Source organism: Haliaeetus albicilla, chromosome 23, assembly GCF_947461875.1.
Source record: "Haliaeetus albicilla chromosome 23, bHalAlb1.1, whole genome shotgun sequence".
NCBI classification, from domain to species: domain Eukaryota; kingdom Metazoa; phylum Chordata; class Aves; order Accipitriformes; family Accipitridae; genus Haliaeetus; species Haliaeetus albicilla.
This window is the reverse complement of record NC_091505.1, coordinates 2854009-2876164: the sequence shown is the minus strand read 5'-3', so window position 1 is coordinate 2876164 and position 22156 is coordinate 2854009. Positions and strand designations below refer to the sequence as shown.

Below are 22156 nucleotides of genomic sequence, written 5' to 3'. Positions count from 1 at the left end.
GCCAGAGGTTGCCCCTCAACCCTTAGGTAGCTGCTGGTGGCCCTGTCTGTCCTCTGCAGATTTGTCCTGTTGCTCCTTGAACTCTCCCGCACCAATTTCCAGCATGCTCTGTGGCACAGCTCCACAAATCAACAGCTCGAAATCCCGCTGCTTTTGCAGCTACCACTTATTTCTGTCCGCTCAGAAATATTGCACACCCCAGGGATCCTTCCCAGCCCTCTCCTGTACCAGATCTGTCCTGCCAAACTCTACAGGACAAGCTCCTTCAGGCACGTACAAGCCCAGCTGAGTGTCACCTCCGCCTCTTGTCCTTTTCCTGACTCCAGAGTCAGGGTTTTTTTCCACTCCTTTCAATATTTGAGGACTGCCTTGCATCTCCTTCTCCTTCCTGCCCCCACAGCCCTTCCCCACCTCACCATTCCCAGGGTGCCTGCACTGAAACACAGGTTGCTGTCCTGAACAGGCATTGCGAGATCTGGCACTTTTATTCTTTTGATATTCATTGGTAAACTTTTTTGTCTTTCGCTCGAGGATAATAGATTTTCAATATACCACTTTGGTTTTTTGCAGTACTCTGGCTCCTGGCATCCGACCAAAGCTTTTGCTCCCTTGCAAAAGCCTCCGGTTCCTGGCAGCGTCTGGTCCTCAGGGCTCAGCGGGGCCCTGGGGAACCCAATTTGGGTAAGAGCTTTGATTGCAAGAACCAAGCAAATGGGCTATCCCCAAGGCTTGGCCCAGAACTGAGCTTAGCCGCAGGGGCTGACCCAAACTCCCAGTCTTTAGGTGTTTGGCGTGGCTGTGCTCACTGCACACTTACCCACGTTCTCCCCAAATCCAAGCTCAGGGTTTGTCTTGGCCGTCTGACACGCGGTGAATTAGGTTTCCTTGGCCACCTTGTACAGGCTCGGCTGCTGCTTCACACACCGTCCAGCCGGCTGGGTGCCGTGCTTCAATACCATCACACAAGGTGTTGAAGACACCTCAATGGCTGATTTGTTTTTGCAAGCTGGCGGCGTGCGACATGGACATCCTTCCCAGCCCAGCTCTGCTTGCCTCTGCCATGGCTCCATCCCAGTCCGGGTTTCTTCCGCAGGGAGCACCCAGCCATAGAAAATGAACCCCAAAATTGCCTTCTCTCCCACCTTGGCTGGGTGAAGGAGAGTGGCGGCAGAGGGACTTCTTCCTCTCTGCTCTCATGCAGCATGAAGCGGGGCACTGGGGCTGAGACTGCAGGTATCCGGCACTTGCCAAACCAAACATTTTTCTTGGGATTAGCCAGCACCTGAGATGTTGTCACCCAGCCTGTCCCTCCTTGCAGGGCCATCCAGAGCATGCATGATCCTTCAGGCCACTTTGGACCCTGCTGCAGGAATCCAGCTTGGCTTTGCAAGTCACAGCTCGATGCCCTGCCCAGTGGGAGAGGGCGAGTGGGTTTGGGGGTGCAGTGGAGGAGGTGAGGAGTTATGTATATGAAAAGCTATTGCAAAGAATATAAGGAGCAAGGGCTGGACACGAAACTCCATTTTTCCGACCCTCTTACAAAAGAAGAGCTGCTTTTCTGCCCCCGACAGACCCCAAGGACTTAAGCTGCCAGATGTGATAGCTGCCAAGCTGAAGGCTGACATCTGGAAGGAGCCAGCTGTAGGCGTCACCTGTGAGCCAGCAGCTGCAAACCACACTGCCAGTCTGGTCTGCAGGGACCAGGGGCTGGCAGTTGTGGTCTGGGACAGCGCTTATTCTCCAGCATGGACTGGGAAAGCAGGGGCTGCTCTTCAGTAGCACCAGCAGCTCTGGTATTTGGAGTGCTGTGGTCAATTTGCTGATTGCTCCTTGGGAGAAATCAGCTTCTTAGGACAGAAGATAAAGCTTGTTTCTGGTCTCATCACCTCCCCTGCATGGGCATCTCAGCCGATCTTTGCTCGGGCAGCAGCGAGCTGGACACGGTTCCCTTCCGAGCTCCTTTGCTTGGTTTGGGAAACCTTGGAAAGCAGGTGGGAGGCTGCATCTCTGCAAGATGATGCCCAACTTGGGTAGGATCCAGCAGGCATCGGGGTGGATTTGTGGCCGTGGGGAACACCGACACCAAGGCTCGTTGCAGGCTGGAGAGGGCTGCGAGGCAGCCTGCAGTCCCATGCACTGGCTGCTCCGAGCCGCCCTCTGCCAGACAGAGCAACGGCGGGGAACTGGGCTGAGCAGCCCCATGCATCTCCCAGAGCACAGGCAGCTCAGGGGGGTCCGTGCCGCTGCCCCGGTGGGGCATTGAGGAGCTTTGACAGATGCGTTATGGAAACTGCAAAGTGCTACCCGGAAAAGCAGCTACGTGTCACGGAGAAGTGGGTGCTTTCCAGTTACCATCAGCAGCCGTGAGTCTCTCCTTGGCCTGTCACTGCTGCCTTTGGCCTGTGATGCTTCCCAATACAGCAAGACTTAGAGTTATCGACTCTTTCAGCAGCTGGGGAGAGCAGATGAGTGATGGGAGAGCCCCCACAGCGTGCCTGTACTGTGGCAGCAGCTCCCGGGAAGCCCCTGGCCAGTCCCACTCCTGCCTTCCACCTCCAGGAAATTCCTGCCCAGTTTGTGGCTCCCATTTTCTTCCTCCTGCAGCCTGATGCCAGCATTATCCCACCGAGGGCTCCTTGCTTCCACTCAGGAGACAACAAAACCTCATGGATTTTAGTCCACGTAAGCAATACCAGAATCTGGCTGAGTTTCCTGGACCCAGGAGAGGAGATGCTCACCCTACAACAACACCCTGTAGAAGTGCAGAGAAATTGGAAGGCTCAGGTCATTGCAAGAAGTTTGGCTGGTTGAGGTTGTACCGCTGAGTCCTGCACCAACGGAGCAGCCAGCACCTAAAGAAACTGGGGCCATCGCATGAGAAAGAAGCGAACCTTGCTGAGGGTGGTTGGAAAAGCCCATATAACCACCTAAACCTGAGTGGAGCTTTGAAGATGAAGCATCACGGGGGCTTGTACCGTTATCCCAAAGCAGCTGAAGGGTGGGATCGGAGGGGCCGTGCTGAGCCGGGCAGGGCAGCACTGCTGACCGTGGCTGGGGTCTCCCCACAGCCTTGGAGCCATCGGCTGCGTCTCCTAACACTCCCTCAGCTAGAGAGGAAAGACAGACCCGAAGCCTCAAGGGCTGGCACATCACCTGAGCCGCAGTCGGAGGGGAGGGCAGGAGCAGGGCAGGAGGGGAAGAGCTCATCCCCACCTACAAGCGGCCGTCACCGGTGACGATAGACACGCGTATCCCAAGGGAGGACTTTAGGAACTCCTTTTCACGCCCTCCGTGCCAGAGCAGGCATTTCACAACAGAGCCCAGCCCAGGGCTGCCTGAGCAGGGTTGAACACCTTCCACCAAACCTGGAGCAGCCCAGCAAGGTGGAAAACCCTTCCAGATGTCCGACCTGAGCACGGACACCAAGGCCGGCCATCCCACCTGCCCTGGATCAAGTCTCCCCCCCCAGCAGCGCTGCTGTAACCCCCCAGCTGCTCCCAGCCAGGCTGTGCTCTTGCAGCACAAGGACAAGGTCACCGCAGCGCGCGTTAAGCGAGCGCTGCGAGCAAGGCATTGCCCCGGCTTCGCCGCCTCTGCCCTTGCCGGGGTGCAGCGGGGCCAGCGGCCACAGGGGGAAGGCAAGTGGGAGCCCGGGGTGACCCCAGTGTAGGGGCTCACCATCACGCCCACCCAGGGCCAGCGAACTGCAGGCAGAGCAGGCAGCGGGGTCTGCTGGCAGCCCCAGATGCCCCCAGAATCAAGCGACCAGGAGGCAGAAGCCAAAGCGGACAGGGACAAAGACAAGGCTACAACGCAGGTCCAAAGCCCGCCCTGAAGATCGTGCCAAACCGAGGACTCGCCCCCGGTGCCAGCATCCACCCAAGGGACCTACCTGGGGCAGGAGATGCTCGCAGGGGTGAGGTCCAGCAGGACATGGCCAGGAGCAGGGCTGGGGACCAGCAGCATCCTTCAAGGCAGGACTAGTACCCCCAGCTGAGCTTAAATAACCTCCTGGGCCCATGGGTGGGGTGTAGGTCCCAGGTGAGGCTGCTTAGGGCCGTCAAGGGATGGTAGTGCCCATGGGAAGATGGCAATTTGGCCCCGCAGCTGCCCAGATGTGGCTTTACTGGTTGCACGGCAATGCCCAGCTGGGCTGTACTGGGGGTGCCACAGCAGTCACTGCCGAGCCTGGTGCACGCTGTGCGTTCGTGATGGCCCGCGGTGCTGAGCACTGAGGTGGGGTCCGGTGTGGCGATACGTATGGAAGAAACCATGAATTGCTCTTGGCCTAACTCTGTCCGTGTTAGGGCTTCTCCCTCGTGCACCAGGGAGTCACCTCCGTGCCTGGCAGATCCCTGCTCCTGCCCTTTCCTGAAGGTCTGAGGACCTGCCACCAAAATCACCCCTCAAAGGCTTGGAAATTACCCAAAATATCAGCACGAGCAGGAGCAGCGCTGGGCATCACTGAGCATCCCTTTGCTGGGGCTCAGGCCCAGCTGCCAGCGCTCAGGATTTGTGCGCAGCCTTTTGCTAGGTGTGAGCAAGACGTGCCTGCGAGGACAGAAATTAAGTTGGTGTCATGTGTAGCCCATCCCCACCCAAAGCGGTTTGGTCTCCTGAGTCGGGACAGGCCTTGAGATGGCGGGTTTTAGGTCAAAAGTTGGGTTTTCAACCCAGAAGTCCGAGGTTTGGTGCCGCTGGTGCACGAGGGATGTGGTTACAGCAGGTTGAGATGGCACTTGTCGCGGGAGGGGATGGCGGGGCTCTCTAATCCCTGCGTTCCTGTTAGCAGCTGTTAATCAGGGAGGTTAAAAAACAGCTTCTCCTGTGGCTCGGCCAAAGTTGCCTGTCCCAGCTACCCTAGCCTAAAAATGTGTGCCTAACTCCTCCTTGGTTTCTTCTGCAAGCTCTGAGTCTTGTTAGGGCTTCTGGGGGGCAGATTAAAGGGATCTTTATTTCTCCAGGGATGCTCTCCCATGGCATGGTCTCAAATGCTGTTATCAGACCACGTACCCACCTTCTGCCCCTCTTCAAGTCTGTCCCTGCTGGGAAGAGTTTCAGACCTCAAATCTTTTTTTTTCTTCATTGCCCTCTGGGGTCCCCACGGGGGATGGAGGAGCGGGTGGCCGTGATTCCTCCCAGGCCGCCGGCATGGGGACAAAAAGCCCTGGGTGCCGGTGGCCGTGTCCCAGGCGGATGCTGAGAATGGCTCTTTGTTCCCTGTTTCTAATTGCTGGGCCGAAGCAGCTTGTTAACCACTCTGCCCCGTGCTCTCCCATCCCTGCAGCTGCTGCTTGGGGGGAAACCCCTCGTGGGGGCATGCCAGGGCTCAGCCTCTGGGTGCGCGTTTTGGGGTGACACATAAAACCGGCTCAAAGCGAGCTTGGGGTGAAGCTGCCGGTGTTACTCATCTCTTTATGCAGCCCGTGGAGGGTTCAGGGGGTGCCTGGAAAGGAGGGTTGTACGTGGCCAGAGCAGACATCCATCAGCAGACATCCAGACGCTCCCCTGCAAACTCCGTCACAGTTTTCTCAGTCGAAAAACAGCCAGCTGGCAGAAACCTCTAAGGCTTTCTGGGAGCCAGGGACAGTACCAGCCCCGCCATCCATGTTCAGTGACTTTGGGAAGCGCCGGAGGACACGCAATTTGCTCTGAGCCCAAAGCCTCGCACAAACCTAAGGAGGGTTCAGGGCTGGGGTCCTTCCCACGGCACCCCGACTGCCCCGGGGCAGAGCGCAGCCCAGCCATTCACCCCCGTACGTAGAGATCTAGGAGCACAATCAGCCCTTTGGGAAGCTCGATATGAATGATTTAGAAACAATTTTTGGGCTCTTTCATGGAGGGAGCTTGAATTTGCATTTGAAAACTGCGGAGGAGCTGGCGGGGGGACGGGAGCACTGGCCGGGTGCTATCAATGGGAAACTGTTCTGTCTAACGCTCCTGGGGCCAAAAAATGTGAACTCTGCAGATTTCTGGCTCCGTTCATGGTCAGAATTGCTGGCTCTGTTGTCGGTGCCCGGCTGCTTCGCTCCCAGCTCTTAATGGCTCTGCTCGGAAACTAGTTTTCCTTTGCTGCCAAAGCCGACCGGGGTTTTGTGAAAGATGGGGTGGATGGGGGTTGCCCAGGATGTGAAACGGGGGGATTCAGCTCACTGTATTTGGGAGCTGGGAAGGCTGTTCGTGCTCTCCGGTCCTTATCAGCCTGGGATCCAATTCGCAGCAATTTCAATGCTAAAGTCATCAGTTTGCCTTTGCATTGGGAGCGGAGCTGAGGCCCGATGCACTCGTGTCACGTAAGACCCCGCTAGCGCAAGCCTGTGGAGTCACCGCCTGCTTTGTGCCTGCCCGCGTCCCAGTCCCAGGCTGCAGCGCCCCGGGAGACACCACCGTGGTTAATAAATGCTCCTTTTTTTTAATCCTTTCTCAGCCTGTTTCACACCACTGACCCTTTGCGTCAGTGGGGTAACCTGCCCCCAGCGCTCCCCCCTCCACCCCGCCATGCCCGTCCTTCGTCCTTCCTTGCCGGCTCCCATGGGTGCTCTCGCTGGAGATGAGGCCGTTGGGTGCGAGCATCTCCCTACGTCTCCTTGAGCCCCGTGGAAAACGAACCATCCCCAGTTCAGGCGCAGGCAGTGGCAGAGCGCAGGGATGCTGGGGGGGCCACGCAGGGATGCTGTGGAGAGTAGGGGCGAGCTGGCTGCGGCAGCTTGCCTCGGCGTAGTTCATGCACAGATAAAACCCCGGAGAGCTTTGCACTGAGCTGGAAATAATGGCATTACAAGCGCTTGCTCGCTTCTGGCTGCTGTTTGGGTTGGATGAGGCTTTTCGGGGTCGGCTGAAGGGCTGCAGCACGTGGGAGTTTGCTCCTGGTTTGAGCGCAGCTCCAGGAAGGTAAGTGGGAAAGGCTCCCCGGGGCACAGTGGCTTGTCAGCGGAGCACAAGATAGGGACAGGGCCCTCATGGTCCTCACCTCCATCCTGGCATCCCCATACTTGCCGGCATCCAGAGGTTTGCACCCTCAGAGCATCCCCTGCGTGGAAAAGCCCTGTTCGGGCTGCATCCTCCGTATCCTGGTGTGGGAGGGACAAGTCCCCTGGGCAGAGAGCAGAGGGAATGGGGAGAAAAAGTAGGTAACTGACAAAAGCTGTGTGTTTTCTTTTTTTTCTTTCTTCTTTGCCCAGGAGAGGCGTGAGGGCTCACCGGCAGCATGCCACTGGTGAAGAGGAATATCGAGCCCCGGCATCTATGCCGGGGGGCTCTTCCTGAGGGGGTGACGAGTGAGCTGGAATGTGTCACCAACAGCACGCTGGCTGCCATCATCAAGCAACTGGGCAGCCTCAGTAAGTCACAGCGCAGTGACCCCAGCGTGGGATGGGGATGGGGTGGTGGGATCCTGGCGGGACGCCACGGTCGCTTGCTCTGGTTCCAATGACAGAGAAATGGGGGCTACATGAGAGCCGTGCAGGCCACAGCCACCTCTAATTTCATGGGAATTATCCAGCTAATAAAAAAGGGAGGGTGCTTATGGCCAAGCCCAAAGTGGGGACTTGGTGGCAGCTTTAAGACCCGTTTTCCTCCCATAGCCAGTCTGTGCAGTGGGGGACGGAAAGCCTTCGCGAGCCCCTTACTTCTCAACTTGGCCAGAAATAGGAAGGTCAGACAAAGATTAAAAAAACCCAACCTATTCCTTTTAATCTTGGAGTTTATGTGAAAGAGAGGTCTATATAAAAGGTCTAAATACTCAGCTGTCTTCTTGCCCTGGGACTGCTTTCAGCAGAAAAGGGGAGGATGAGAGCATTAATAGGGGCAACCTATTTCACTGCTGAATATCAACTTAAAATAGAGAGAAGAACAGGCTCTTCAGGCCTCCTCCTCTTTTTCCCCCTCCAGAACTAGATTCTTCTCTAAAATAGTCCCAGAAAAATAAACCTTGTATTTAGGGAGCTGCTGGAAGCACGGCAGCCAGCGTGAGCAGCACCCATGGGTGCTCAGGCCATGGCTACCTTGTCCAGGAGAAAAGGAATCAAATACAAACGGCCGAGCCAGGTGACAGGCTGAGCAGATAGCAAAAACACCTTGATCTCAGGAGCTGTTTGGAGGAAACCCCAAGGAGCTGGGGTGCTTGTGCTGGGATGGGTGCTGGGCTACGATGGGTGCTGTAGCCTGCCAGGTGCCCCGCTCAGCCCTGTGATAATAACAGCCCTAATAAAGTGCTATTGTAGCGATGCACTGAGTGCTGCAGGAAAATAACTGCTAAAGAGAAACAAATTGCAGCTTCTCCCTGCTGTAGCACTCTCCCTGCTCCCCTGCTTTCGGTTTTCCACCTTCAGGGCTGGGTTTCCACAGGTCATGTTGTGTGATGGTAGTTTTTTGGCTGCATCTGTCCTGGTAGATCCAAAAGCTTCTTGGGGCACAGACCACGATGGTTCATTGCCTCCTGTGGGTACCACTCTCACTGAAAAGGATGCTCGTGCGCAGACGAGAGGGCAGGAGAAAGTTGGGTCGTTTGTGCTCCCCATCTCTCCACGCAGCACTTTGCCAGGTCTAGGGGAGGATGAGGCTCAACTCCCAAAAACCAAGGCTGGGGAGAGAGCCCCACGAAGCTGGTGGGGAGGCGTGGGGTCCAGGGGACAGGCTGGGAGAGGGCTGCCACCCTTGGATGACAGGCGCGCCTTGCCCTCTGCCAGGCAGGCACGCGGAGGACATCTTCGGCGAGCTGTTCAATGAAGCCAACAGTTTCTACATGCGGATGAACTCGTTGCAGGAGAGGGTCGACCTGCTGGTCATCAAAGTGACGCAGCTGGACTCCACTGTGGAGGAAGGTGAGGGGCTGGGGCTGTTTTGGGGTGACAGCCAGGCGCGAGTGAGTGGGAGATGTGTGCTCAGGGCCGGACCACCCACTGCGCCCAGTTCAGGGGGCTGAGGTCACCCCTGCATCCCATCTTCTTCCCGTGCCCCCAGTTTCGCTGCAGGACATCAACATGCGGAAAGCCTTCAAGAGCTCCACGGTGCAGAACCAGCAGGTCGTGTCTCGCAACTCCATCCCCAACCCAGTGATGGAGATGTACCAGCGCTGCGACAAGCCCCCGCCACTCAACATCCTCACGCCCTACAGGTAGGGCAGCTGGCGCATCGCTCCTTGGGGGGACTGAGGGGGTCCTGGAGGGTCCTGGGGGGCCCTTCCCAGGAGAGGAATCGGGGATGCACCCCATTTGCTGCTTGGTGGGGGCTGAGAGGCTGTTTTCTCCAGTTGCTGTGCCACCATCCTCATTGTGTGGGGTGCTTGGGACAAGTGAGCCCACGCAGTGGTACAGCAGGTAGTGACCACCGTGTTGGACACGTTTGTGGTGGGGAAACAGCTTATGGCCATGATCGTACCGAACGACCCTGTGCAGGGGAAGGGGGGGTCTTCTCCTGTGGCTGATAACTCCTTCTCCTTCCTCCCCACCCCCCCAGAGATGACAAAAAGGACGGCCTCAAGTTCTACACCGACCCCTCCTACTTCTTCAACTTATGGAAAGAGAAAATGTTGCAGGCGACAGAAGATAAGAGAAAGGAGAAGCGCAGGCAGAAGGTAACGGGCAGGCAGGGGACACCGGGTGCTCCCCCCCCAATTGTGGTGGGTGCATCTTGCGGGGCTGGGTGATGCTCCCTGGGTACCGCTCACGGTCCAGAGGAGCCTGGCTGGAGATGGAGCCGCAGCTTGTGTGTGCCCCCAGGAGCAGCGGCTGGTGGAGGATTCCACCCGGGAGGTGAAGAAAGTGAGGAAAGCCCGCAACCGGCGCCTGGAGTGGAACATGATGGCGTATGATAAAGAGTTCCGACCCGATAACAGGTTCTCACCATCCCCCTATCACATGGCATCATCGGAAGGATCACTGTCCCCAGATAATAGGCAGGTTTTACCTACTACGCGTTTAGCTCACTGGCTCTCCTTTGCTTTTCTCTTCTTCTCCACCTTTGGGGGGATGTGCTGCCCAGAGTAGGGTTGGGGTGATAAGCCATAAATCCATGGTAGCTTCATGGACAGCTCGTGCCCCCAGGGTCGCATCCTGGACCTCAGCAGCAGCCTTGGTGTTGGGATACAGTCAGAGCACTTTCCATTTAGGAGCTGAGGGAAGAGACTGGCTCAGCTCTGTTGGCGTCCACCTCCCTGCCACTATCTCTCTGCTTTCTTGTCCATCTGTGTTTTTGTGGCCATTTTTTGTTTTGTTGTCTCAACTCCCAAATACCCCCAAACCCGTGTCCCCCTGCCCCCCCCCCGCCCAGCCATCCCCCCTCCCAGGAGTACGACCGTTGGGTTTTCCTGTGCTGTAGATCCTACGCGTCGGACGCGGCCGACCACTCGTACCCGGCGAGCCCCAACCACCCCGCACAGCTGCTGGCCCCGGCGTCCCACCTGGCCCCGGCGGAGCACAAGGAGGGGGTGCTGGCAGCCGCCCCCCCCCAGGAGCATGTCTACCGCCCGGCGCCGGCAGCGGGCAGCCGGCAGAACAGCCTCAACCGCCTCCAGCAGCCCCACGCGCCGCAGCCGCCCGAGGCCATCCTCAATGGGCCAAGACCTCACTTAGTCAAGGATTACGGGTAGGGCTTCAGCCTGCCGCTTCTCTCCTGCTGGAGGGATGCCCAGGAGAAGGGGGGCTTGGTGGGGCTCTGACCCCCCCCATTTCTGGGCTGATGGAGCGGGGAGAGCCGCCGTGGTCCGAAAGTGCCAGTGAGACATGAGGACAAATCAGTCAGGAGCACTTTTGGGGTAATCTCATCCCAGATAAGGGGACAAGGTGGATGGAGGGGACTGTTTTCCCCTGGGCTGTTGGCTGCCTTCCCACCACCGCATGCCCCATAGCCCATCTCACCGGCAGAACCCCCCCACCACCGTGACCATGGGACAGAGCTTACGCAGGGGTCCAGAGCAAACCAACCCACAGCTGAGACAGTCGGGTGCCTGGGATGGGTGATGGGTGCCCAGGATGGGTGATGGGTGCCCGGGATGGGTGATGGGTGCCCGGGATGGGTGCTGGGTGCTGTCATTTCTCATGCCGCTGACGTGACTTTGCCCTCCCATCGCAGCCCACAGCCGGTGCCGATGGCAGAGTACTTCGTGCCACCCGCCCCGCCGCCCCCGCCGCCCGTCATCCCCTCCGCGCAGACCGCCTTCGACAGCCCCATTTCGGCTCCCCCTGCCCTGGCCCCCGGCTCGGCCGCCCCCCCCTCCTACGCACCCTCACCGCCCCCCGCACCCCCCGGCCCCTACTCCGCTTCCCCACCTCAGGCCGGCCCCATGGGACCCCCGGTGGCACCTCCACCACCACCGCCGGGACCCCCCGCCGTTGCCGCCTCGCCGGCACACTCGGCGTCGCCGCCGGCCCCTGCTGTGGAGCCTCGGAAGCCGCAGATCCCGCTGATGCCCATGAGCGATGCCCGGAGCGACCTGCTGGCAGCCATCCGCAGGGGTGAGCGGCAGCGGGAAGGAGGGGGGGGACGGGTCCCCAGCACTGCCACCACAGTGGCAAAATGCCTCTTGGCGTAGAGTTGGGTGGCATGGGCTTCGTTGAGTGCAAGATGAGCCCCAGGTGGCCAGGTGATGGGTGAAGTTGGTGGCAGCTAGGTGGGAAATGGGGAGGGGAAGAAATGCAATGGGAGGGAGATGGGGGAAACCCGTTGCCGGAGGTGGGATGGAGCCCCGCGGGGGTGACTGGCAGCTCTTGTGCTCGTGGCCTCCTTGCAGGCTGTAGCAGACGACGTGCCTGAAGGTCTCTTGCATTTCCCCTCCTGCAAATCTTCAGATCGAATGGCAGATTTAACCTTTGAGAAGGTTCAACCTCTTCAGGTTGAATGGAAGCAGAGGAAGAGCTTTATTCTATTATATAGCTTTATAATTGCATGCATCTCATTATTATCTCATATAGCTTTGTATTTGTGTGCATCCTCCTGCAAGGGGGCTGCAGCCACCCCATTTCAGCCAATACATTTAACTGGGGGGATGCTGCACATTGAGTGCACCCATGGGTGCTGGACACATTGCCCCTAAAACCTTCCCCCCTTTCCTACTGCAGGAATCCAACTCCGGAAAGTCCAGGAGCAGTGGGAACAAGAGGCCAAAAAAGAGCCTGTGGGCAATGACGTGGCGACGATCCTGTCCCGCCGGATCGCGGTGGAGTACAGCGAGTCCGACGATGACTCCGAGCTGGACGATAACGAGTGGTCGGACTGAGGGGCCCCGGGGCTGGGCTGGCGCGGAGCTCCCCGGCTCCGTCCCAGGTGTGTATAGGCGCCTTCCCCAGCGTCGATGCCAACAAGCGCAGGCGGCCCCGCTCATTCAGGAGCTTTGCTTTTACACTATGTCAAAAACCCTTTGGGCAGCAGCAGCACTGGTAGGATACGCCTCGGAGGCAGTGAGACCAGAAATTAGCAGCACCTTCACGTTTAATGACTTCAAAAATGCTCTGGAGGCAGGTTAATAGGATTACTCCAGATTTACACCTGGAGCGAGACCAGAGACTGGCCCTGAGCGTGCTTTGCTGGAGAAGGAAAACCCAGAGGCTGTAGTGCTTTTTCACCTAAATGTTAAACACGTTAACGAAAAGCTCCTGAAGAAGCAGCCTGTTTGCACAGCTGGTGCCACGGTGGGCGCGCAGGGACGGCCGGGCACCGGGTTTGGGGATGCTCTGCTGCCTGCATTCGTAGAATCAGGCAGCTCCAAAGGCTGCGTGTGGGCAGGAGCCTCCTTCCCCATAGAGCGATGCACCACATTTTACAGCAGTCGTGTAGGGATGGTCACCGTTGTGCTGGTGCTCCCTGGAGAAGACCGAGGCGTTGGTGACCTGAGCCCATTTCCATCCTTAGGACCAGTTTTTCTGGGAGAAAAGGGCGAGGGCAAGGCTTGTGAAGCTGGCAGGGAGACACAGCACTTGTCTAGGCTTTGAAAGGTGCAATGCGTGCTGTCCTCAGGGGGGAAAGGGGCTGCTGGCAAGGGAGCAGAGGTGTCCAGGGAGCTTCCCCAAGCCCAACTCCCCCTGGCCTTAGCACCACATCATTTCAGTCTTATTTGAAAGAAAAAATTAATTAGACAAACTGCTGCTTTGAAGTAAACTCTATGCAGCCCCACAAACTGCGCCCGTACAATTGAGATCAACTCAGACCCAGGCACTAATTTCCCCCTGGCCTGATCCTGCCCTGTCCCTTACCTTACCCCACAGGGCAGGCACTGACGGGGGAGCCTGGAGAACTGGGCCCCCACCACAGTGCTCAAAATACCAGTTTGCTCATCAAAATAGAGCGTGATTCATCAAAGGCTTTTGATGTAGCTACAAAGGGAGGAGGCATGGGAGGGCAGAGCACAGGGGTGGGGAATACTGAAAATATCACAGTCAGGAGTAAAAGCCTGCAGAGAGCTGGGAGAGGTTCCCCACCAGCAGAAAATGAGCCAGGACCAGCCATGGACTTGCCCGACATGGTGTTGCAAAGTTGTCCCTTGCGTTCCCATGTACCGCGAGTCCCTGGATGGGGGAAAACTGAGTCCCCACATTGCATCTCTTCTGGGGAGAAGCTGGGCTCTGAGCCCACCTCCCCGGCTCTCCCAGTAGCCGTGTAGGTGATGGCTACAAAAGTAGTATTTTGGCTATCTAGAAGCGACCAGACCTGTAAAGGAGGTGGGAGGATATGGCTGGGACCAAAAGGCTCGAAGGCTGATCCTTAAATTCGCCCGGAGAAATGCTAGTGTTGAACGATGCCCCGAGCCTCTGCTCCTTTTCCCCCTGGTGAGAAACCCTTTGTGGTGGGATGCGATGAACCCCCTGCCCAGCTGCTGAGAAATATCCCCCGGAGCCCTCCCGTCTCTTGACTGACACAAAATGGCCTCTTGTCCCTTGGACGTGACACTTCCTGCATCTCCACATCTGGGCCGCGAGCTGTGGTGTTGAGTGGGGGGCTCGAACAGAGGAGCAGCATGGATGTGGGAGAGGGCAAGGGTGGGTGGGGAAGGGTTTGAGGGGGTGCCCTGCCATGGGCCACATCCCTGCGTTTGGCTCCCCTTTCCTTAGGGAAAGCTCCCCTTGACTTCAGCAGGGCTGATTGTCAGAGCAGGAATTGCCAATAAAATCCTCAGATTTAACCCCAGAATTCTCCATCTCGGCAGCACTGATGCCGTTTAACCCGCTCAGGCACTCGTCCCGCTCTGCCTGTCAAGGGACTGTGTCTCCCAACGCGAGGAAGACCCAGCAGTATGGGATTAGCCGTATGGATCAATCCCAGCTCCCACGTCAGCCCGCTGGGAAGCTGGCAGGGAGGATCCGTGCTTCCCATTTCACCGAACTCCTGCTGCAGGCAGGCAGGGCAGGGCAGAGCGGGCAGGGCAAGCAAGAAGCAGCAGAGCAATAGGACACATGGAATAGCTCATCCGCAACCCCTGAGGAAACAGGGTTGACCAAAGGAGGCAGGGAGACATGGTGTACTGCAGGTGACCAGGAAATTCCTGATGCTTGGTGCTCACCGAGAGCTCTCCTTTCCGATGCGGACTCTCTGAGATGCAGGGAACCGGCTGCAAAAGCTTTTGGCCAAAGCCTGGCATCTCCACCCAGGCAGAGAGCCACCCACGACGGGCATTCCTTGGCAAGGCAGCTGGCGTTTGGTCTGGAGCAAGTTCAGAAGAAAGTCTTGTAAAAATTCAGAGCAACATTTAAGCAGTCACCTGGTAGAATTTATTGTGGAGTGTTATTAATATAGATGCGATCACGATACTGTTTGTATGTGAAGAGAAATGGGGTTTATCTGGATAATTTAGAAAGTGTCATAAGCCTTTGTGAGAGAGAGGGCTGTCGGAGCTGCTGTTACCTGTTACGGTGGTTGAAGGGCTGCAGAGTCGGCTGCGGGGACCCAGCTGGGGCTCGGGCAGAGCCAGGGAGTCCCACCAGCACATGGCGGCAGGGAAGGGGCTCTGGGACACGTGGGGCTGGCTCGTCCCTCGGGTCTGTGACTGTCCCAGTTCTGCAAAGCTGAGCTGATCCTGCTGGGAACTGGAGAGGAGCAGAGTGCCACTAGAAGGCTGGGTCCCTTCTTTCCGTGCACTAGTTGCTTAGTGCATATCGCATGAAACTGTGATAATTCCGGTAGGACACCATCGGTGTGTGGCAGGTCAGGACTGTCCCTGTAGCCTCCCACTTCCCTGTCACCTCACAGCAACTTTGCTATGCTTGGGATTGGCAGCAGTCAGTCAACCTGTGCTACTATCAGGATCGATGCCTTTGCATGGCAAAGCGCTCGACAATCACATAACTCAAGCCTTGCCTGCCCTGTGGACAAGCCACATCTGCAGAGCAGATGCACATCTGGGAGCCTCAGGGGTGCAGGTAGCAAGGCTCACCCCCATTTCCTCACACTTTTACATTCTTACACCATTCTCTCCCCTTCGGCCATCCTAGCACATCCTCCCCCTTTATATTCTGCTTGAGGAAATTCCCAGCCCCTGATAACACAAGCCCATTTCACGCACTCAACTCCAACGCAAGTCGGCAGGACCACAACCTCCCAGCATTGCCCATTGCTCGAAGACATCACGATCCAGCTCTTCCAGGGATCTCAACTGCCTCAGCTCCACTGAAGCTGTCTCGATACCAGGGATGGGGCTGATCCACAGGTCGCCTCTACCCAGTGAGATGTCTACGTCGGAGCTCATTGCTCAGGTTTCTCGTGTAGCTGGTGGAGGAGTAACCTGTATAGTCAGTGCGGGCTGTAGACACCCATTTCTGGTCTGGTCGTGGCACACCTTGCTCTTCCTAACTCTCTCCTGGCAGTGCCACGAGGCAGGCAAGCCCATGGTGGCATCGAGAGCCCCAATCTCATGATACAGCCATTCCTGCAAGGCCAGCTCTGCTGGCAGGCCAACATCCTCAGTGCCTTTGCTTGAGGGACTCAGCCACATTTGAGGACGACCATCTTTATTTTAGGTGCATTCATCTATTTTTTACCCAGGTGACCTATGAAATCCGACACAAGTGACACTAACTCCTTGGTTGGTCTGGGCTGGGTTAGCTCTGCTGGAATTGGTTGTGCCATACTAATTAACACTGGCTGTCTGACCCATATACTGTGTACTCAATATTTTGTACATATGTGCCAATTTCCATATACTCTTCCAAAAGTAGGCCAGTTACACAACCTGAAATGCTCAAATCCTCATGTGGGCCGATATAAAAGTGAATATTTAAATATTTTATCTAGCTTGGCAACCATTAAAAATACAATCCAGGTCACAGATGATTGAATTTCTCCTCTCTCAAGTGTACCAGAAGTGGGCTGAGGAGATTCTCCTGTACGTTAAGGTATCATGTTCCATGTTAAAATATAGCAGTGGCATTTCATTGCCAACAGATAATCACAGAGTGCCAAACATTTAACAAGCCCAACCAATCTCCTGAGAGATCCTCTTTCTATTTTATCTGCTTTCTCCTACTTGCCAGTTTACGGGCAGAGATTAAAAATAATAAATAAGACTGCCAACAGGGGGAAGTATATCCTGCGTCTGTACAAATGAATTGGGCCAGAGTCAGTGGAAGAGTAAATAAGCCAGCTTGGTTCTGCTTAGAGATATTAATGGAAGGCTATAGTTCTTGAAGTCCATCAGGAACCTCTTAGGACACCTCTGATTCATCTGAAAAGGGACATTATGGGGACCACCGTGCCCATGGTACACCAGTCATTGCCTGTGAGGGCTACGTCAGGCGTGAAGTCTGGTCTCGCTTAAGTTTCATGAAAGTTGGTGGAAGTCTGGCAGCGTTCATGTTCCAGTGTTGTACCCTCAGGTGTCTCCTTGATTTTGAGTGAACTTTGGAGCTGGCTGTTGACACTGGTGGCTCTTAGAGGATCAGTGTCCTGGAGGAAGAAGGGATTGGGTAGTTTCTAACTTTCCACCCTGGGCAGAGACCTAGGGAGGAGCAAGCATCGCATCCTTTTGCAGCTATTTTATCCCAGGAAGGTTTTATTCTGGTGACAAACATAAGGCTGAACGCAGCTTCTCCAGAGAGCTCCCTTCATGTAAGAGCCCTCAAATTTCCTCCCACCAATTTTTCCATCTTATCTCCCTTTCAAGACACCCAAGAGCCTGAACAGAAGCTTTGCAGACTCCCCTGCGAACAGAGCCTGAATTAACACCTCAGCTTGAACGATAAATGGAAGTTTCACTTGGAGGGAGGCAGGTTGTAGCACTGGAGGTAGTATTTTGGAGGGTGCTTTCTGGAGGTGCATGGCTGGCAGGAGCACCATGCCATTTCCTTGTGGATGGACCATGGAGGGCCATGAGAAGTGCTCCACATCGTGGGATGCTGGCAAGGGGAGTGTAGGCTGTTCCTTTCACCACAATTCCTATTTTCCTGTAGTAGTAGTTGTTGTTATTTAGGGGTAAGGATTTTTCGGGTGGCATGTCACTTTACAGATAAAAAATACAAGTAAGGGCAAGGACTCTGTCCTGAGGAGTTTACAGTTTACAGCAAAGACCATATAACCTGCACTGCACTTTAGAAGACTCAAATGCTCACTCACCCATGAATTTACCCTCAACTGGTCAGCAGCACCTTGAGGACTGTTGTCCCTTCCTTCGGTGACCCCACGACCAGCACCACGACCGCATCCCGCCCGCTGATGCCAGCGGTGGGGCTCTCCTGCCCCTCCGCTATCCCCACGCAGAAGTGCCTCAGCAAAGTACAGGAGTGCCAGGACATGCTGGTTTTGTCTCCGAGTAGGTCACCGTGCCCTTGGGGTGGGCCTTTCCCAGTCTCCAGACAGCTGTGCTCCTCTGGGATGACCACACGTGTGATAAGAAACATGCCCAGGTGCACCGTTGCGGCTACCTGCCGACACTTAGAGCTGCCCGTGCAATTCATGCGATGGCCTCTAAGCTCATAGAAATTGTCCTCCCTCAGGCACTTATACCCAAGCCTAGACTCTGAAGTATTTCAATCTTTGAGAGTCAGAGGTTGGGGGTGTTTTTTTGTGAATCTGATCTTCCTTTAACAAACCCCAGGTTGCTGAGGATCACTCTCTCAAACTCTACTTTCTCCAGGTGAGAATTGTGTCTGTATTTTTCTAGGGGAGGGAAGGAAAAAACCACAGTCAAGAACTTCAGTGAGGGGTTTGCCCCAAAGCCTTCAATACCATGCCCACAGGCAGGGTGGGAGGAGGACACTGCGATGTTCCAAAGGAGAATGCCATCCTGGTGTTGTCACTAGGGCTCTTGCTGCAGGAAATCCCCAGGCAAGACCTGGATCGGGCATGCTTGTCCTCGGTGTCCCCTGAAGGCAATGTTGATTTGACATTATCAATACTAAGGTCTGTCTTACATTGGTACAGGGCCCTGAGGCCACAGACATCTCCATGGCACATGACGGTAGATCACCGATGCTTCGCCCTCCCATGGGCATCTCTCCTAATAGAGAGCTTCTCCCAGGTGCCACCTTCCAGAGCAGCAGCCAGAGGTCCCTCTGTAGTCTTTTGCTTTTAGGAGGCTTAAATCTGCCGTTGGCTATTGGGTCTGGGGGCTTGTGAACCCAAGTGTGTGTGAAGCGAGCATTTCCCCGCACACCTCTCCCACAGCAGCAATGCCAGGGGACTGGGTTGGCCCTGGGGGACTTTCAGCCCAGTAGTAGTTCTAGCACTTAGCTGTGTAGAAAGTATTAAGAACACAGAGAGGAGGAAACAAAATAGAAAGAAAATAGCCTGGCATTTTCGGTTGGTTATGCTCCCACTGCTCCGAACAGGAAAAACCTCAGGTAGGTAAAACCCTGTGCAAAGCCACAAAGGGCAGCGAGGAGAATAAACCTGTTCTCCATGCATGTGTTGGACTAAAGCGCAAGGCATGGGATCGAGTTGTGGCAGAAAGGAGTTGAATCAGATCTCAGGGAAAGCTTTCTCAAAGTAAGGATGGAGAAACCCTGAAACAGGTCGCAGAGGCTCTACCATGGGAAGGCTTTGAGAAGCAGGGAGGCAAACATCAGAGGAGCACTGTCTGTGACCCTGTGTTGGGCCAGGGGATGGTGGAGGTGCTCACTGGGCATCTCTTCAAACCTGGCATGTTTGTAGTTCTGCCTCATCCCCTCCTTCAGGCTTGCAGCACCACTACTTGTGGATCCATCCTGGCACGTTACAGCCCCAAAGCATTGCCCATCAGCCAGGGCAGCCTGCTTGTGTTCTCCCTTATCTTTGTTAGCCCTTTTCTGATTTTGGCGTTGACCCTCAAACACAATAAAGATAAAACATACTGCAGAATAAAGACCTGAGAGGGAAGGATGTGAACTAACTGCAGAAAACCAGGCTGCACAGCTGTTACTGCTGTATTTCAATAGTTAGAAGGCAGCAGCTCCAGCAACCTGCTCCTCCAGACCATTCATAGACCACAGACTGCAGCCTATAAACCATGCTGGTACATTAAGGTGAACAATTTAAAAGTTACCCTTTGACTTAGGGTAACTCAGTTGAGGAATCTAAAACCAAACAACACCCCCCACCCCAAATAAAACCCAAACAACTGACACGTGATTTCCAGAAGGAAAACGTGTTCTGTCTCCTTCCCCTGGACCTTGAGGCAAAGTCAGACCCAGCATTGTTTCCCAGCTAGCCACCAAAAAATGGAGCTATTATCACCATAACCGCTTTCAAAAACCAGCATTTAAGAACAGAGCAAGCAGCACACCAGCCCACAGTACAACAAGGAGGTACCACCGTAGGAGGTGCTTTTGTCCCTGATGGCCCCACCCCAGCTCAAATGTTTCAAATCCCATTGATTTTCACCTGTTACTGGTGCTTGTGGATGCCTCATGCTTCAGCTGGGAACACTTACTCCCTAGAAAGTCACTTCTTGCTATGAAAAAAATGAGCAACCATAAAAATCTTGCATTAGAAATGAAGTAGGCTCTGAGCTCGATGTATGTTGAGGAGTTGTTGATATCCCACTGGCAGCGGGCGCATCTTTGGCACAGTCCTGCCAGGTCTCCAAAAATCATACTGTTATGAGCATCAACCATCACCCTTACCAAAATTATTTTTTTACTGGGATGTTTCAGGTCTACCCTTAGTTCTGGCCAGTTTTCCACAAAAGGGGCCTCTCTTTGTGGTGCCTTTCATCTCGGATCAGAGCAGATTAGGAAAAAGGGAGAAAATACCCACCAGAAAGAAACCTTTTTCTCCAAAATGCATTTCAGGAGCATTTCGGGGCTGATGGCTCCTCATCTTAATAGACTTCCTTCATTTTGGGGGGTGCTCGACTTGGCCGGGGCAATCCGACACAGGATATCCCCGGCGTGAGTTTGGGTTGATGCTAAAGCGTTGCTGGTGCTTTTGTCCCCTCCGCTTTCGGCTGTGCCGTGCCACGCGCGGGGCTGGGCTTCGGTGTTCCCGTCGGGAGAGCAGTGAGGCCGCAGCAGTGGGGCAGCTCCTTACTGACACAAGTGCCTTTTCTGGAGGTCCCTGTTGTATCGCCGAGGAGCACGGGGCTTCATGGGGCTTCGCGGGGCTGAGGGTGGGCTCGTTGAGCTGGGGAAGGGCAGAACATTTCCAAGCATTTCTGATGCTCGGCCTGTCCTCACCTGGGTGGAAACCTGGACCTGCCCAGACCCCGAGGTATCCGCTGGGATTCCTCCTTCTTTGCGCACAGGCTGTTACCCCCGCGGCTGCGCAGGGGGAGTTTTGGGAACAGCTTTTACTCCGATCTTGGCCAACCCAAGGGAAACGTGCTCTGGCAGCCGCACGTCTCCGGGTGCACGTGCAAACATTGCACCTTTGGCAAGGGGACAGTCCCCGAGACGACATGGTGGGCATGCAGGGAGGGGACAAATCCTGTCACCGCTTCGCTGTGGGACACGCACACGCTGGTGGCTTTGCTCCAGGGTACGTGCATTGCTGCCACTGTGGACAAGCATTCGGGCTGGAGACCCTTCCTCCTCCTCCTCCTCTTCCTCCTGCCCCAGCCCAGGGCCGTCGGAGCAATGCCAGCTGCTGCGGCAGGACAGGAGCCATCTCGCTGCCAGGTTTCCATCGCCTTCGGAGTGAGTAGGAGCACAAGCAACTCCGGGTGAGGCCGGGTGCTGCAGGAGCATTATTTTGGGGGGCATTGAAGGCAAGCGAGGATCACCTCCTGTGCCCCGCACCCAGCAGCCCGGGGATCAAGGCTAGCCCAGGCTGGGCTGGGAGCACCTCAGACACCCCAAAAACCCTTCTGCACTACCCAAACTCAGCAGCTACAAGCTAGGGAGACCTCCCAGAGCACTGGGGCAACCAATCCTCCTAAAATAGAGCACCTGTGAGCGGCCAGCTTGAGCCGAGCATTTTAAAAGCAATTTTTTTCCCCCTTTTGGCACCGGCTGATCATACATACAGCCTGGAGCCAGGGCTGGGGCCGGTCCTTCTGGAGGTTGGCTTCAGCTCTGCAGGGGTGGCACGGTGGGGACAGAGAGGTGCCAGCCTGGTGGCACCTTGCGGTTGGCTTCCCGGAGTGCTCAAGTCTCATTCCTTTAATACCGGCAGAAGAATTACCTGTATTTCCTTCGACTTGCCGTTTGATAGAAGTAGCTGACAGGAGACGGGTGTCTCTCCCGTGGGAGGGTCACCCATTACAGGCCATAACTTGATTTCCATTATTATATAGTTGACATTAAAAAAGAAGGAGATGTTCACTGTCTAATGGGGTCTTTTAGCCATGTGCACTTAGTCAATAGGTGAGTAGATGTTGCTGCTTGTATCTATCTACCGTACCCAGTTGCTACGTGTGAACAAGTGTATTTCTCCCCAGTGTTGTGGGTTCTGCCTGTCGTGACACAATGATGGAAAGGTAGGGACTACGTCGGTCGCAACACGAGCTTTCTTCTGTACAGTGTAGAGAGGAAACCTGGAACGATCTGAAGCACCGCTTGTAACTACATTTGTTCAAAAAATGTCATCTTAATCCCAAACTGTTGACACTTTATGCATGTGCTAATTAAAAAAAAAAATAATAAAGATTTTAAGAGGTTAAAGTAGATTTGGGTTTGGCTTTTTGTCAGCTTGCCCTCGCTGGCTGCCTTTGCTCTGAGTTATCAGCTCTGTGATACTCCCTTCTCTATTAGAGGCCAGGGCACAGAAGAAGCAGCAGAAAGCTGTGATCTCTCTATAACCCTTCTTTTGGAGAAACCAG

General features: G+C 55.4%; 1 protein-coding gene across 1 annotated transcript; it reads left to right on the top strand.

Annotated features, from left to right (window-relative positions):
* The first annotated feature begins 554 nt into the window (after positions 1-554).
* On the top strand, positions 555-22001 carry LOC104318804 (actin-binding protein WASF3-like). The gene is made up of 9 exons (XM_069810904.1): positions 555-681; positions 7182-7340; positions 8688-8822; positions 8962-9115; positions 9457-9574; positions 9720-9835; positions 10318-10584; positions 11071-11453; positions 12057-22001. Exons 2-9 carry the CDS (start codon positions 7208-7210, stop codon positions 12212-12214), a joined length of 1464 nt encoding a protein of 487 aa, XP_069667005.1. The 5' UTR covers positions 555-681; positions 7182-7207; the 3' UTR covers positions 12215-22001.
* The last annotated feature ends 155 nt before the right edge of the window (positions 22002-22156 follow it).

Coding starts and splice junctions, on each gene's coding strand:
- LOC104318804 (XM_069810904.1), top strand. CDS start 7,208: ATGCCACTGGTGAAGAGGAATATCGAGCCCCGGCATCTATGCCGGGGG. Junction 9,116..9,456: donor AACATCCTCACGCCCTACAG/GTAGGGCAGCTG, acceptor CCACCCCCCCAG/AGATGACAAAAAGGACGGCC. Junction 9,836..10,317: donor GAGTTCCGACCCGATAACAG/GTTCTCACCATC, acceptor CCTGTGCTGTAG/ATCCTACGCGTCGGACGCGG.